This window comes from Mobula hypostoma, chromosome 1 (genome assembly GCF_963921235.1).
Source record: "Mobula hypostoma chromosome 1, sMobHyp1.1, whole genome shotgun sequence".
NCBI lineage: Eukaryota > Metazoa > Chordata > Chondrichthyes > Myliobatiformes > Myliobatidae > Mobula > Mobula hypostoma.
The window spans coordinates 205,779,046-205,795,429 of record NC_086097.1 but is presented as its reverse complement, the minus strand read 5'-3'; the positions used below and the strand labels follow the sequence as shown (position 1 = coordinate 205,795,429).

Below are 16,384 nucleotides of genomic sequence, written 5' to 3'. Positions count from 1 at the left end.
AAATCTGTGGAAGTCACACTGTGGCTTTCTGGATTTTAACTTAAAGTGGTATGTTCTGAGATAAGTAGCAAACTGACAGTATTTGCCATCAAGAAGTTAGGACCTATTTTTGGTGGTCCTCCTGGCAGGGGAGAAAGAGGTGGAAAGACAATGTTGTGGTCCTGTGCATAAAAATGTCTGGATATAAAAGGAGCATGATACTGGGCAGGCTGAGCTACAAAAATGTGGCCAGATCTACCATACATATCCTCAGACTTAAATGGAAGTGAATACTTTTTACTATTTGTAAAACATTCAAAGGCATTAAACATCTTAACCACAGAACATTAAAAACCTTCAAAAATCTTAGTTTTTTAAGCACTGAAAAATATTTAAATTATTAACCCATTACAAAATTTAAAAAAAAACTTTGAAAGATTTAAAAATACTGTTAAAGTGATAACCCATTTGATAGTTTAGATTCGTAGTTATATAGCATGGAAAAAAAGCCCTTGAACCCAGTGTCATGTCAGAAATTAGTCTTTGGGAAGGAATGATTCACTGAAATCACCTTTCACCTTTCCACCCTTGCAACTGCATTTATGGAAATCCCAAGGGAGGTAATGATTGCAAACTCTGCTCCTGCTGTTCCTACTGTCCAAAATCCAGGCCATTATTTTATGATTTTTACTTTCAGAAGCAAAATTCAAACCAAATGAATGAAAACAGGCTTCAGATATTTTACATTCTTTGTATGTACTATTAGAGAAATGTCCAAGATTACCACACTACTGCAACACTTATTTTAAGACAATTTCTATTTAATAGGTCTTGTATAATTTAAGTCTTCAGTTATGAGTTGAAAAGCATGTGATGACTAATCCTGAAACTGACAATAACTTTTTGTGCCCTAAATACTGCTAAAATGCTTGAGTTTAAGTTGAGTGGTTTGCTTTTTTTGTGCAGTTGTTTTCATTTAAATTGTCATTCACTCATAAAATTGTTTTTGTGTGGTGAGTGTAAAAGTTATTGCTGCATATAAATCATGCTGGAATGTAAGTGATGTCTCCAGCTTTGTGTGATTGATGTACTTTATAAAGATGAGTGGAAAAAATACAGGTGAGAAACTCAAGTGAATTCAGGCTTGACAAAGTTTATCATTCTGCACATACATCTGTTAACAAACAATGCAGTCAGATGCAAGTTGATATTGTTTTCAGTCACTCTGTCACTTATTTTTATTAGAAGGGGACATTCTTCCGAAAAAAAGTGCATGAAATAATTGTTTTAATTTGTAGCAGTCTTGTGGAAAGAAATGAAGTTAGAATGATTCTATTACAAATATGTAATAAAATTATCCTGCAAGAATTATTGGTAGGCACCAAGACCTGAAGCTTTGATGGGTACTCCTTTGCACAGGTTTATAAGATAACAGAAGGAAGTTGTAGTGTTATTTTCAGATTGGATACTGTTATAATTATAATATTTTAACTTTCAATCAGGAGGCATTAGAGACAAAATTGTGTCCTTGAATTTTACAACTGGTTAATTGCTAGAAGGAAAAGCATTGCTTTGCAAAAGCCTGCAGCCTTAATGTCAAGTTAACACTATGACCACTATTTCCAGTAAAGCCCATGGAAGGATGCTATAGTTTAATGGGGAATAATATGTGATCACTTACAGATCAGATACAGGAGGGATGGGGTCAAGAGGTGAGAGATGAGGTTAAAGAACGTGGATAATTTTTGGCGAAGCGAAGAATATATGGGAAGGAAGATAAGACTAAGTCCTTGTATAGTTACAATTAAATTTAACATTTTTTGCAGTGGTTTGAAAGGTAATTGCAATATTAGAGGGGAACTAGCAGTGTTGCTGCAATGTATAATATTGCAGCATGGTCTCCAACTGAGGAATTGATTGCTTTATAAAGTACATCAATCACACAAAGCTGAGCTAACCCTTTCACTATTCTTTGGACATTTATATATGTATCTGCCGTATCACGGAGTAACCTTGTCATCGATGTGCCGACAAAACCCCAGCATCCTACCTGCACAGGGTAGATGATGGTCCTCCAGGTAGCTTTCCTTACACTCAGCTGCCGGGTCTGAGAACATCAGCCTCTTCTGCTCTTGGGCAGCCTCCACTCCTTCCAACTTATCTCTTCCATCTGCACCCCCATTGCTAGATTTTCTGGGGAAGAAGTGTCCAGTGAGGGAGAGTGAACTTGTAATAATTTCCCATGACCTACAGTGGAATAGAGAGTAGGCTCATGCAAATTTTGAGGAATGATGATATAAACTCCCTTCTTTTAAAGTGAAATGCCCTGAATAAAATATTGGCAGAACTTAAACAAAGGTCAGTCAGATGTGATTATGGAGACACCACTCTGTTGCTCCCATTTAGTGATAACTGTAGCTTACCCTATTTCTGAACTAGTTTTCTGCAGGTGAATATCACTTAATTGTGGCATTCCTGTAGGTACACAGAAGTTCTGAGTATGCTGACTGCTCTATCTTGGCAGCTTTTCAACTGCTGTATTATTGAAAACCTCATGGAGTGTGAACATCCTGCAGTTCTCCACTGATTATGCTGGGACTTGGCATGATGAATACGAGGCAGAAACGGATATGGTGCTGGAATAATCAGGCCATTTATTTAAAAAAGCAATAAGCGTCTGCAAGAGAGAAGGATAAGTATTAATTTAAAATGATCTGCTGGAAGAACTTAGTGCATCAAACATCATCTGTGGAGAAAAAGTTAACAGTTGATATTTAAGGTGACCCTACATCAGTTCTTAGAGTACAGAGGAAAGATTGCCAATATAAAATGCTGAGAGGGAGGGGAGAGGCATGGACTAGGAGGTGAAATGGGAGACATTGGGCAGAAGAGTGGGCCAAAGATGCGAAGAAAGAAACTGAGGTCTGTAGGTGTGTGTGTGTGAGATGGGAAATTGGGACCAGGTGGGTGAGCATACCAAGTCTAAGAAATGGTGGAGGAATGGAAAAGGTAGACAAAGAAACAGAGAATGGACCAAAAGGAACGTGTTTCCAAGTGACAGAAATGCTAAACCTGTCCATTTACTTCCTTCTTTACCTCCATTCAGAACCCCAAATATTCCTTCCAGGTGAGGCAACACTTCACCTGTGAATCTGTGGCGGTTGTCTATTGTATCCGGTGCTCTCAATGTGGCCTCTCTAGATTGGTGAGACCCAACGTAAATAGGGGGACCACTTTGTCCACCAGTGGCCAACCATTTTAATTCCTATCCCCAATCCGACATGTTGCTCCATGGCCTCCTCTTTTGCCACAATGAGGCCACTCTTAAGATGAAGGAGCAACACCTCATATTCCGTCTAAAGTAACCTCCAACCTAATGGTATGAACATCGATTACTTTTGGTCCCGTCCTCCTTCCCTCTCCTTCTATTCCCATTCCATCCTCTTGCCACTTCTTCTCATTCTCCCATGGCCCATTCTGCTCTCCTATCAGATTCCTTCTACTGTAGCCATTTAACTTCCCCACCCACCTGGCTTCAGCCATCACCATCTAGCTAATCCTCCTTTCCCTCCTCCTACCTTTTTTATTCTGGCATTTCCCCCTTCCTTTCTAGTCCTGAAGAAGGTCTCAGCCTGAAATGTTGATTGTCTATTCATTTCCATAAATGCTGCCTGACCTGCTGAGTTCCTCCAGCATTTTTTGGGTGTTGCATGGAATGGGGATGGAAACTCACATAGGGTGTGTGTTATCTGAAACTCTAAAACTGGAAAATTCAGTGTTTATACCACTGAGTTATAGGATACCCAAGTGGAATATAAAGTCATTTTTAAACCAACACCTCAGCAGCTGATAAGCAAATACACAAAAAAGTTCAGATATTAATTCAATTCTCTTTGAAATCTCATATCCTTTCCCTCAACTACAGTAATTTTCACAAAATTACTCTTATCTAAATGATGTTCTGGGGAGTTTGGATGGAACAAGCCATAACTAAAAAAAAATCAGCTATAAAATCTTTAACAGCAGGACTGACCAGCTGTTAAAGACTTTTTAAGCTGATTTTTGCCTGTGGCTTGTTCTATCCATACTCCTCAGAATCCAGAAACAAACAGCTGGAGGAACTCAGCAGATGAGGCAATATCTGTGCAGATAAAGGGATCGCAATATTTGCAGTCTCCACTGTGTTACCAGAGCACCAAGTAGAGAAACGAAATGGGGAGATTAATTTTGTGAATACAGTTGAGGCAAAAGATGTCATTTCAAAGAAAATTGATGAATAGCTGAACGTTTTTGTGATTTTTCTTAACTGATGCTATGTAATTTTATAACTTGTTCATGTTGGGTATGGGAACATAGCAGAACCAATGGAGAGGGCATAATTTTAAGGTGATTAGAGAAAAGTGGGGAAGGGATGTCGAAGTATGGGGGAGTAGTAAGTGTGTGGAATGCAGTGCCAAGGGTAGTGTTAGAGGCAGCAGCACTAGGGAGACACTTGGACAAGCATATGGATAAAAGAAAAATGGAGAACCATGTGGGAAGAGAGAGTTAGATTGATCTTGCAGTTGGTTAAAACGTTGGCACAACACTGTGGGCCAAACGGCCTGTACTGTTCTATGTTTAATGCAGAATGTTGACATACGATAGTCTCGAGTTTCATTCTAGAGACGTTGAGGGAAGAATGTGTTCTACCAGTGTCATCAAATTATCGAATAAAATATTACAGCATTTCTCATTTGTACTGAATCACTGATATAAGAAAAAAACCTTTTGTTCCACCACCCAGGCACAAGAAGAATTCATGTTAACTTTGCCAATGGTAATCAACAATAGACAACATCTATTCCATATATTTTGAAAGAAAGCTCCAGTTTATTAGCTGGTGTTTCAGTCATCTGTTACTCTGTTACTTAATAAGCTTTAAAACATTTGATCAAAGGCAGAATGGGTAGTTGATAGCATTGAACAAGTTTAATACCAGTCCATGAAAATAGATCAGCTGCAATGCAGACCTGAATCTGCGATTAGCTGCTCAGCAGAGCTATGGGACTTGCACCAAACTGGAAAGATGGAAATTCAATTAACAATGCCCAATCCATAAAAGAATAGAGAAAAGAAAATCAAGCTAGGTCAGTCACTGTGAATCGCCCACCTCCCAAACATCAGCAAAGCAATGAAGTGAGTAATTATTCTGGCCTTCACTAACTCCTATTCACTCTGACCAGCTCAGTTCAGGTTTCACACCAGAACTCAGTGTGGTTTTCATCTAGACTAAAACACAAAGCCTCAGTCTCAAAAAAAAAGTGAGATAAAACAACAGTGAGCGCCTGAAATAAAAGTAAAGCATACCCAACACATTAGGCAGTACCTGAGGAAGTGTTAAAACCTCAGATCATAGCAGAAAATAAAACAAAAGAGAAGATGTATGATAGGATAGACACCAAGAATCATTAGATAGTGAAAGCAATAACAATACAAAAGAAAGGTGAACGGTAATTTCAGGGTCACAGAGTTGTACACATGGAAACAGATCCCTCAGCCCATCTGGTCAATTCCGACCAAAATGTCCCATCCAAGCTTGTTCTATTTTCCCGCATTTGGCTCATAATATTCTAAAGGTTTCCATCCATGTATCTGTCCAACTTTCTCTTCAAAGTTGTTATTGTATCTGCTTCAAACACTTTCTCTGGCAGCTCATTCCACATGCATGCTTCCCTTTGTGTAAAAACGAAGTTGCCTCTCTATTTCCTATTTGATCTTTTCCCTCAAACATCTAACCTATGTTCTCTGGTTCTTGAGTCCCCAACCCTGTGAAAAAAATGCTAAGTGCATTCAACCTGTCTATGCCCCACATGGACAATTAGGCCAAATAAGAAAATTTTAACAAGGTGTTTCTGTTAAATTAGAACTGAGCATTAGTAAACAGATGTTGGTAAAATTGATACTAAACAGAACTATCACTCTGTTTGTCCCTATATTTTTTAGAATTCACCTTTCAGCCCAGGAGACCGGAAAATGTCTGATCTAATGATGAAGTGTTATTCTCCAAGTTTCTGTTAAAACTTCATTGAACTGATTATTCCATTAAATAATCCTATCAATTCTAAAGTCAATAAGGATTAACTAAAAACATTACATGGCTGAAAATAATCCAAGGCAACTGGAGAAATATTAGAAGCCAATCACAACATACGAAGATTTGTCAGCGTCTATATAGATTTAAGAAAGAGAAACTTGCTTTGCAGATCTACTAGCATTTTTGCGGATCTAATCAGCTAATAGATAAGGATAAACTAGTTATTTTGAAGAGATAAGCAAACAAGATCAGAAGGAATAATATTGGGATTAATACACTGGTGTGGATTGTGGATCGGATCAGAATCAGATTCCTTATCACTGACATAATGATGTGAAATGTGCTGCTTTGCAGCAGCAGTGCAATGCAAAGACATAAAATTACTATATATTACAAAAATAAATGCAAAAAGAATAACAAGGTTGTGCTCATGGACCACTCAGAAATCAGGTGGTGAAGAGGAGGATGCTGCTTCTGAAACTTTGAGTCCATGTTTTCAGATTCCTATACCTCCTCCCTGATGGTAGTAACGAATGAGGGTCCTCAGTGATGGATGCAGCCTTCTTCAGGCACTGCCTCCTGAAGATATCCTTCTGGTGGGGATTGTTGTGTCCATGATGGAGCTGGCTTGAGTCTACAACCTTCTATAGCATCCTGCAGTCCTGATCACTGGAGATATTACTAGCCTACGATGCAACAATCCAGTATGCTCTCCACCATACATCTATAGAAACTTGTAAGAGTATTTGGTGACACACCAAATTTCTTCAGAATCTGAACAAAGTAGAGCTGCTGACATGTCTCTGTGTGTGGATGTGTTGGGCCCAGGTTAGAACCTGAATGATGTTTCTGTTCAGCAACATGAGCTGCTCACCCTTTCCACCAGTGACCGCTCAGTGAGGACTTGACTTCCCCTGCCTGATGTCAACAGAAGGAGCAGAGAGAGTAGAAGTAAATTGGTCAGTTTTGCGATGTGACCACTGGGTTCTGGACTCCAGATGTAACCATATAACATATAGCCATATAGACAATAGGTGCAGGAGTAGGCCATTTGGTCCTTCGAGCCAGCACTGCCATTCACTGTGATCATGGCTGATCATCCATTATCAGTATCCAATTCCTGCCTTATCCCCATAACCTTTTATTCCACTATCTTTAAGAGCTCTATCTATCTCTTTTTTGAAAGCATCCAGAGACTTGGCCTCCACAGCCTTCTGGGGCAGAGCATTCCATATATCCACCACTCCCTGGGTGAAAAAGTTTTTCCTCAACTCCGTTCTAAATGGCTTACCCCTAATTCTTAAACTGTGGCCTCTGGTTCTGGACTCAACCATCAGCGGGAACATGCTCCCTGCCTGTAGCGTGTCCAATCCCTTAATAATCTTATATGTATCAATAAGATCCCCTCTCAGTCTTCTAAATTCCAGAGTATACAAGCTCCGTTGCTCCAATCCTTCGACATATGAAAGTCCCGCCATCCCGGGAATTAACCTTGTGAACCTACGCTGCACTCCCTCAATAGCAAGAATGTCCTTCCTCAAATATAACAATTGTAGCACAGAAACAGGCCATCTCGGCCCTTCTAGTCCATGCCAAACTCTTACTCTCACCTAGTCCCACCAACCTGCACTCAGCCCATACCCCTCCATTCCTTTCCTGTCCATATATCTATCCAATTTAACTTTAAATGACAACATCGAACCTGCCTCAACCACTTCTACTGGAAGCTCATTCCACACAGCTACCACTCTCTGAGTAAAGAAGTTCCCCCTCATGTTACCCCTAAATTTTGGCCCTTTAACTCTCAACTCATGTCCTCTTGTTTGAATCTCCTCCCCCCAATGGAAAAAGCCTATCCACGTCAACTCTATCTACCCCCTCATAATTTTAAATACTCTATCAAGTCCCCCCTCAACCTTCTACGTTCCAAAGAATAAAGACCCAACTTGTTCAACCTTTCTCTGTAACTTAGGTGATGAAGCCCAGGTAACATTCTCGTAAATCTTCTTTGTACTCTCTCTATTTTGTTGACATCCTTCCTATAATTCGATGACCAAAACTGCACACAATACTCCAAATTTGGCCTTACCAGTGCCTTGTACACTTTCAACATTACAACCCATCTCCTATGTTCAATGCTCTGATTTATAAAGGCCAGCATACCAAAAGCTTTCTTCATCACCCTATCCACATGAGATTCCACCTTCAGGTAACTAAGCACCATTATTCCTAGATCCCTCTGTTCTACTGCATTCTTCAATACCCTACCATTTACCATGTATGTCCTGTTTTGATTAGTCCTACCAAAATGAAGCACCTCACATTTATCAGCATTAACTCCATCTGCCATCTTTCAGCCCACTCTTCTAACTGGCCTAAATCTCTCTGCAAGCTTTGAAAACCTACTTCATTATCCACAACTCCACCTTCTTAGTATCATCTGCATACTTACTCATCCAATTTACCACCCCATCATTCAGATCATTAATGTACAAACATTTGTATATGACAAACAACATTGGACCCAGTACAGATCCCTGAGGCACACCACTAGTCACCGGCCTCCAATCTGACAAACAGTTATCCACCACTACTCTTTGGTGTCTCCCATCCAGCCACTGTTGTATCCATTTTACTACTTCAATATTAATACCTAACGATTGAACCTTCCTAACTAACCTTCCATGTGGAACCTTGTCAAAGGCCTTACTGAAGTCCATATAGACAACATCCACCGCTTTACCCTCGTCAACTTTCCTAGTAACCTCTTAAAAAAATTCAATAAGATTTGTCAAACATGACCTTCCACATACAAATCCATGTTGACTGTTCCTAATAAGGCCCTGTCTATCTAGTTAATTATATATACTATCTCTAAGAATACTTTCCATCAATTTACCCACCACTGATGTCAAACTCACAGGCCAATAATTGCTAGGTTTACTCTTAGAACCCTTTTTAAACAATGGAACAACATGAGCAATACGCCAATCCTCCGGCACTGTCCCCATTTCTAATGACATTTGAAATATTTCTGTCAGAGCCCCTGCTATTTCCAAACTAACTTCCCTCAAGTTCCTAGGGAATATCCTGTCAGGACCCGGAGACTTATCCACTTTTATATTCCTTAAAAGCACCAGTACTTCCTCTTCTTCGATCATAATAGTTTCCATAACTTCCCTACCTGTTTTCCTTATCTTACACAATTCAATATCCTTCTCCTTAGTGAATACTGAAAAAAAGAAATTGTTCAGAATCTCCCCCATCTCTTTTGGTTCCACACATAGCTGTCCACTCTGATTCTCTAAGGGACCAATTTTATCCCTCACTATGCTTTTGCTATTAATATAACTGTAGAAACCCTTGGGATTTATTTTCACCTTGCTTGCCAAAGCAACCTCATATCTTCATTTAACTTTTCTAATTTCTTTCTTAAGATTCTTTTTACATTCTTTATATTCCTCAAGCACCTCATTTACTCCATGCGGCCTATATTTATTGTAGCTATCTCTCTTTTTTCGAACCAAGTTTCCAATATCCCTTGAAAACCATGTCTCTCTCAAACTTCTAACCTTTTTTTCAACCTAACAGGAACATAATGATTCTGTACCCTTAAAATTTCACCCTTAAATGACCTTCATTTCTCTATTACATTCTTCCCATAAAACAGGTTGTCCCAATCCACTCCTCCTAAATCCTTTCACATCTCCTCAAAGTTAGGCTTTCTCCAATCAAAAGTCTCAACCCTGGGTCTAGACCTATCCTTCTACATAATTATAAGGAAACTAATAGCACTGTGATCACTGGACGTGAAGTGCTCCCCAACACAAACCTCAGTCACCTGACCGATCTCATTCCCTAGCAGGAGATCCAAAACTGCCTCTTCTCTACTTGGTACCTCTATGTATTGTTGCAAAAAAACTATCCTGCACACATTTTACAAACTCCAGACCATCCAGCCCTTTTACAGTATGGGCTTGTATACAAAATCATGTATACAAATGATTTTGTTGAACAGATCAAATGCAAAGTATCCAACCAAGCTAATGGTAGAAAGCTGGGGGACAGTGTTAATTTTTAGGAAAATCCAGAGCAAGTTCATAGAGTGTAAACAGGCTAAGTGAATGGGCGAAGACATAGCAGATGGAAAATAAATTGAAAAATCTGAAGTATTTCTACTTTAGAAGAAAAAGCTCGGTTAGTAAAGTGGTTGGAAACTATTGATACCAAGCAAAACTGGCTGAATACTGGCAGAACTGGTTCCTTACCCGTGAATCACTGAAAATTGAAATGCAAATACCATAAGGAATTAGGATGTCTAAATCTATTCTGGTTTTTATTCCAAGAGTATCTGATAACAGGAGTAAAAATGCCACAACTTAATTATAAAGGGCCCTAACAGGGCTGTACCTGGAATAATGTGTATAGGTCTTGTCTCTCCACCCAACAAAGAATACATTTACAGTAAAGTACAGTAAAGGTTCACCAGATTGATTCCTGTGATGGGGACCTGACCTTAAAAGTGAATTAAGCAGACTGCTCCTATACCCAGACTGCAGCAAATCCTTTGAAGTCATAAGTCAGCTGAGGCACAGTTGTTGAGAAAATTCTAGACAGAAATCAATATTTTGTTTGATATTATGGGAATTAAAGTTTATGTAGTTAGTGCAGAAAAAAAAGATGAGTTAATTCATGATTTTAATGATTGGCGAAGCAAGCTCAAGGAGCCAAATAGCCAATTTCTGGTTCTTTGGTTCTTATCTCTTTTGAATCCTTCCGCAAATGCATATCTTCCAAATGTATTACTCTCATTGTCATTGATTCCATATGCTCAGAAACCCTACTGTTGTTACAGTGTGCATATTCAATGGCACTTGAACAGTTAATAAGGTCAATATACCCATTACTCTTCCACCTTCCATACCCCATTAACTTGGGGAAAATAGTAGTGTTGCACTACGTTTTGGGCATAGCTGCTTCAATCTGCATATTGTATGCAATTAATCAAAATTGTCTTTCACTGTGACATTGTTGTCTTGCATATAACAATTTAATCTGATTGAGCTGTCAGCAATCATTTGTCCACAAGGATGCCACTGGGTAGAAATTCCTCAACATTATTATATGGAGAATCTTGCACAAAATACTTTCTTTGCTCGGGTATGAGCAGTTAGCAAAAGAGAGATCAGAAAGACAATGTAACGAACTATCATTAATATTCTGTGGTCATTTAAATAACATTTCTTTTAAGGTTCTCTCCAATGTGATTCTTTATTTGAGGCATCATTTCATTCTAAAGATAAAGAAATACCAAGTCAGTTATATATGCCCCATATAAATTAATTGCATTTTTCAGTTCTTTCAAACCACAGAAGGTTTATTCCTGGTCATGAAAGTAGTGACTTTACTAGTAGAGATCTCATGATGCTTAAAAAAGCCCTGTAAATTCTTTGATATTAAAATAAATATCCGAAACATTTCCTTCCCGATCTGAGAATATCCCTTGTGGAAAATAGAATCAATTTTTTAAAATCTATACTTAAACAATATCTTACAAAATTTAGTCACCTTTCTCTTTCCCCACAAATGTTTCTCAGAAGCCCTTTGTAACTAGAACAAAATCCCTATCTGTCGCACTGTTGTGTAACTTATTTTTCTCTTTTCATACCGATAGAATGCCATCATGGTCATTTAGTATTCAGTTTAAAATTCCACACAACATTACCTTGGAAGGCAGTAACTCTTCAGGTTTTGGTGAACAAATTAGTTGAATTGTATTTGCCAAATAAAACCTTAACTTATTTGTTTTACCTTTAGACAGCAACTATGTTCATGTTCACTGTGAACATGGCACAAAGACAATAGCAGATATTTTTAGCACAGCTGCAGTAGTACTGAATAACAATCTAAGACCAAAAGCTCAAGTAGAACAGCCTTTACTAAATGACTAGTTTTGTGAGTTTTTGTGATTTCACACAGACACCATAAATTTTTAGTCCCAGATACTTACTAACCTTGGTTGTAGTGTGGGATTTATGTCAATTGAAATTGGGGAAGTTATTATTATTGGTCAAGGTCTATCTGCCAGTCAGAGTCAGATATTCCCACAAAATGTGCGCAGAGAATTCAGCTTATGCAGGATCAGAAAATCAGAACATACAAAATGCTTCAATGTGTGAGCTTTGACTGGATAGCTAGAGGTCCGTGAACATTTAATGAGGTCAATGTTAACTGAATTGCATATCTTGAGGGAAACATCTCAGAGGAATAAAGTGATATCCAATTAAATTTTTCCCAAAGGTGTAAAGATTTTTCAGATTCTGTGAGTTTTGTTATCACATTGTCGGATGTACACAGAATCCTGTCCCAGTTGGAGTGGAGAAACTGATATAATTGTATGGAGACTGCTGGTCCTGGCTAGAGCTGAATATCCCAAAACAACCTTCAAAATACAGCCAATTACTTTTGAATAAATGCCAGCCTGCCCTGCATATATCTCGGATTTGAGAAGTTGGTAACCAATGCAAGAAGCTCATCATACTTTGCAGGGGATGCTACATAGAAAAGTTTCTGTGAACATACTAGTCCTGTGTAGGCATAAAGGCAAGTGATGTTCATGCAAACATACAAAAACAAATGGGTCACAACATTGTGAAGGTTTGGAATTAGAATGTAATGGGGAGCTAATGCAAGGCACAATGTTGGTGTAAGGGACGAAGAACATAACTTGCTTCATTAGTGAATGTCTACAAATAATTCTGTCTCCAGATGATGCCTGTACAGCTGTACCTGCTCTTCAAGCAGGGTATTCATGGCATCAATAGTGTCATCACTGGGCTCGCTAGTATTCCCAAGGATAGCTATCATGATCACATCCCTGGCTGGAAGGTTGCAAAGCATGAATAGTAACACAATTTACAAGATGGAACAAGGTGCTCACTACAAGGTATTCATCTCCCATTCAGACACCAGAGCATTTTTAAAGGTATTCTTATGGTTTTAGTTATTTCCTATTCTCTTTACAATTGCTGGGAGGAACGCGAGCCTTAGGAGTAACACACACAAACTGCCCGAGGAACTCAGCAGGTCAGGTGGCATCCATGGAGGGAAATAAACAGACAAAGGTTCGGGCAAAGGCCTTCAGCATTGCTGAAGATTTCTAGCATCTGCAGAATCTCTTCTGTCCTTGGGAGTAATTTGTATATTTTTATTGACCAGCTGTCATCTTGGCTTGTAAACTACTGACATATGGCACTGAAAAAATCCAAGAGCATCATGACAGTTCACAGTGCAATGCAATTTTATGTAGAAAAGCCAATAGCAAATGAGTTCTACACGTGGGGAATGGGGGATGGGGGAGGGGGAGCAGAGAGCATGTATTTTTGGGATGTGTTACCAGGTACAATATCTAAACTTGAAATCTTTCTGAATTCTGAAAGTTTTTTGAAAGTACAGATCAAGTCCAAAAATAGCCCTTTCCTATTAAAGAAGACTGGCAGGCTTGCCCCAAAATTCAGGCAGGAATTTGGCATGCCTAAATGTAATTGGAGGAGAAAAAAAATATGGCTGTGGTTGTATTTAGCCCCGGGCATGCTGTGCACCTTGGAATTCCAGCTGTAAAAATGAGCAGTAAATGAAAATTTTAAAAAATGCAGATACTGGAAATCTGAAATAAAAATAGAAACTGCAGGAAACACTCAGCAGGTCAGATACCATATAAGGAAAGAAAAACACAGTTAACTTTCAGAATCTGAGCCTATTTCAGATGCAGAGACATATGAACAGAACTATCCAAGTCTTCATGATTCAGATGTTAAAGTCGATGTGAGGTCTACCTAATCTTCCTTCTCTGCCATATGGGTTATATTACATCGTAATATGGACTTTGGTAAACTCATTAAGAAACTCATAGGTCAAAGTTCAAAGTAAATTTATTATCAAAGTACATATGTGTCATCATGTTCTACCTTGAGATTCATTTGCTTGTAGGTATTCACATACAATAGAGTCAGTGAAAAACTACAAACAACTAATGTCCAAAGAAAGGGAAAATGTGCAAAAAAATAAATAAATAATACTGAAAATATTAGTAGTAGTGGACTTGAAAGTGAGTTCATACATTGTAGAATGCATCCTACTTATTAATTTCACAAAACTTCAAAGAAAATTTTATTTCAGATAGACCAGTATTTTGTATGGGTCGTAGGTTATTCAAGAGCAAGAAACCAAAAATATTTAGTGTATTTACATTGATAAGGTGGATTTGGAGCAATGTTTGGATAAGCAAAGGCAACTGTTAGCAGACAGACAGATTCTAAAATAAAAATGTGATCCTAAAATAATTTGAATTCACAATTTCCAGAAAGAGGGTTTAGAGTGGTAGTGACCTATTAAAATTTTGTGATAGCGAGGAGAAATCACAGCTATTTGCACATTTCCCTTCCATTTCTTGCCTGGAGAATGCACAGTTTTTTTCCCAGTGCAAGACACATAAAAGGAGCTCAATGTAAACTCTACATTAAGCCAATAACAGTGACAGGACAGTGTATTAATGGAAGATAGAACATAGAACAGAACAGCAGAGGAACAGGCCCATTGGCCCACAATGTTGTGCTGAACTAGTTATATTAGTTATCATATGGCTAACTAAATTGAACTCTTCTGCCTAGGCGATGTCCATATCCCCTCACATTCCTCACATTCATGTACTTATCTGAACATTTCTTAAAAGTACCTAATGTATCTGCCTCAACCACCACCCCAGGCAGCGTATACCAGGCACCCATCACACTCTACGTAAAAAAAAACGAGTCCCTCACATTTCCTTTAAATTTATCCCCACCCACCTTAAATGCATGCCCTCTGCTATCAGACATTTCAGCCCTGGGGAAAAAAAAAAGATGCTTTTTGCTTATCTATGCCTCTCATAATCTTATAAACTTCTATCAGATCTCCCTTCAGCATCTGCCATTTTAAAGAAAACAACCCAAGTTTGTCCAACCTCTCATTTTCACACATACCCTCTAATCCAGGCAGCATCATTCTGTACCCTCTCCTTAGCTTTGGCATTTTTCCAATAATGGAGTGCCCAGAAATGTAAGCAATACTCCAGATGTGGCCTAACTAGAGCTTTATAAAGCTGCAACATAACTTCTTGACTTTTGAAGTCAATGCCTCGACTAGTAAAGGCAAACATGACAATTCACACAAGATGCTGGACTCAGCAGCCAGGCAGCATCTATGGAAAAAAGTACAGTTGGCCTTTCAGGCGGAAACCCTTCTGCAGGACCCCACAGTAGGAGTCCTGCCAAAGGGTTTCAGTCCGAAACATCGACTGTACTTTTTTCCATAGATGCTGCCTGGCCTGCAGAGTTCCTCCAGCATTTGGTGTGTGTTGCTCGGATTTCCAGCATTTGCAGATTTTCTCTTGTTTTCAAACATGATAATTGCCTTCTTAACCACTCTGTCAACCTATGTAGCTTTCATGAGGTTATGAAGTTGGACCCCTAGATTACTCTGCTCATCAACATTGTTAAGGTTTTATTTATTGCATATATTGTCACTTTCTGCCAGGAAGAGAAAATAACTGAAATACTTTTCAAGGGCAAGACAGTGAAATGGGTTCCATACCTGAAGTTTCAACTGTTTCTCTGCACAGATGCTGAGTGTTTCTTTCAGACTTCCAGCATCTATAGTTTGTTTTATTCTTACAATGTAGTAGAGACTGTGGAATTTCAAGGGAGAATCTCGAGAAGATGAAATTCATAGAATTCAGAATGAGTGACATCAACCTTTCCGAATTTTGTACGTTTCTCACTGCAGTCAAGCTTAGTGAAAGTTTTTTTGTGAAGGAAGTTCATAGATCTGGACTCTAAGTCCAACTGACTTCTACTGACTTGAGCAACGCTTTGATGCACCCCTGCACAGACATTAAACTGTTGTGTCAGATTTTCTAATCACCTTTTATACTATAAATAATGACTCAACTTGGTTTTGGATCAAATTAATTTTAAAACCAATAGCTGAATAAAGATTAGGATGCTTATTAAAGTTGAGGAATATGTTCATAAATCAAGACTGAGGCACCATTATCCATTATATATTTTTAATTCCATGCCAAAAGATAAAATGTGCTGAAATTAAACAATTTTAATTTGAATATTTACACTTGTTCAATATGTTTGCAATGCAATTTTTTTGTTGTTTCCAGAAAGACCCCGCATTACTTCAGAGCCTCAAGATGTAGATGTTATCTTAGGAAATACTGCCTACTTCACTTGCAGAGCTGAGGGAAACCCCAAACCTAAAATTGTCTGGCTCCACAATAAGTGA

At 38.6% G+C, this 16,384-nt stretch overlaps 1 protein-coding gene across 2 annotated transcripts in view; it reads left to right on the top strand.

Annotated features, from left to right (window-relative positions):
* Positions 1-16,384, top strand: part of LOC134354560 (peroxidasin homolog) — a 564,572-nt gene that overhangs the window by 339,111 nt on the left and 209,077 nt on the right. For both annotated transcript variants that reach the window (XM_063063488.1, XM_063063497.1), the window contains exon 8: positions 16,263-16,380. In XM_063063488.1, coding sequence (XP_062919558.1) covers positions 16,263-16,380 — 118 coding nt within the window. The remainder of the gene's footprint in view (positions 1-16,262; positions 16,381-16,384) is intronic.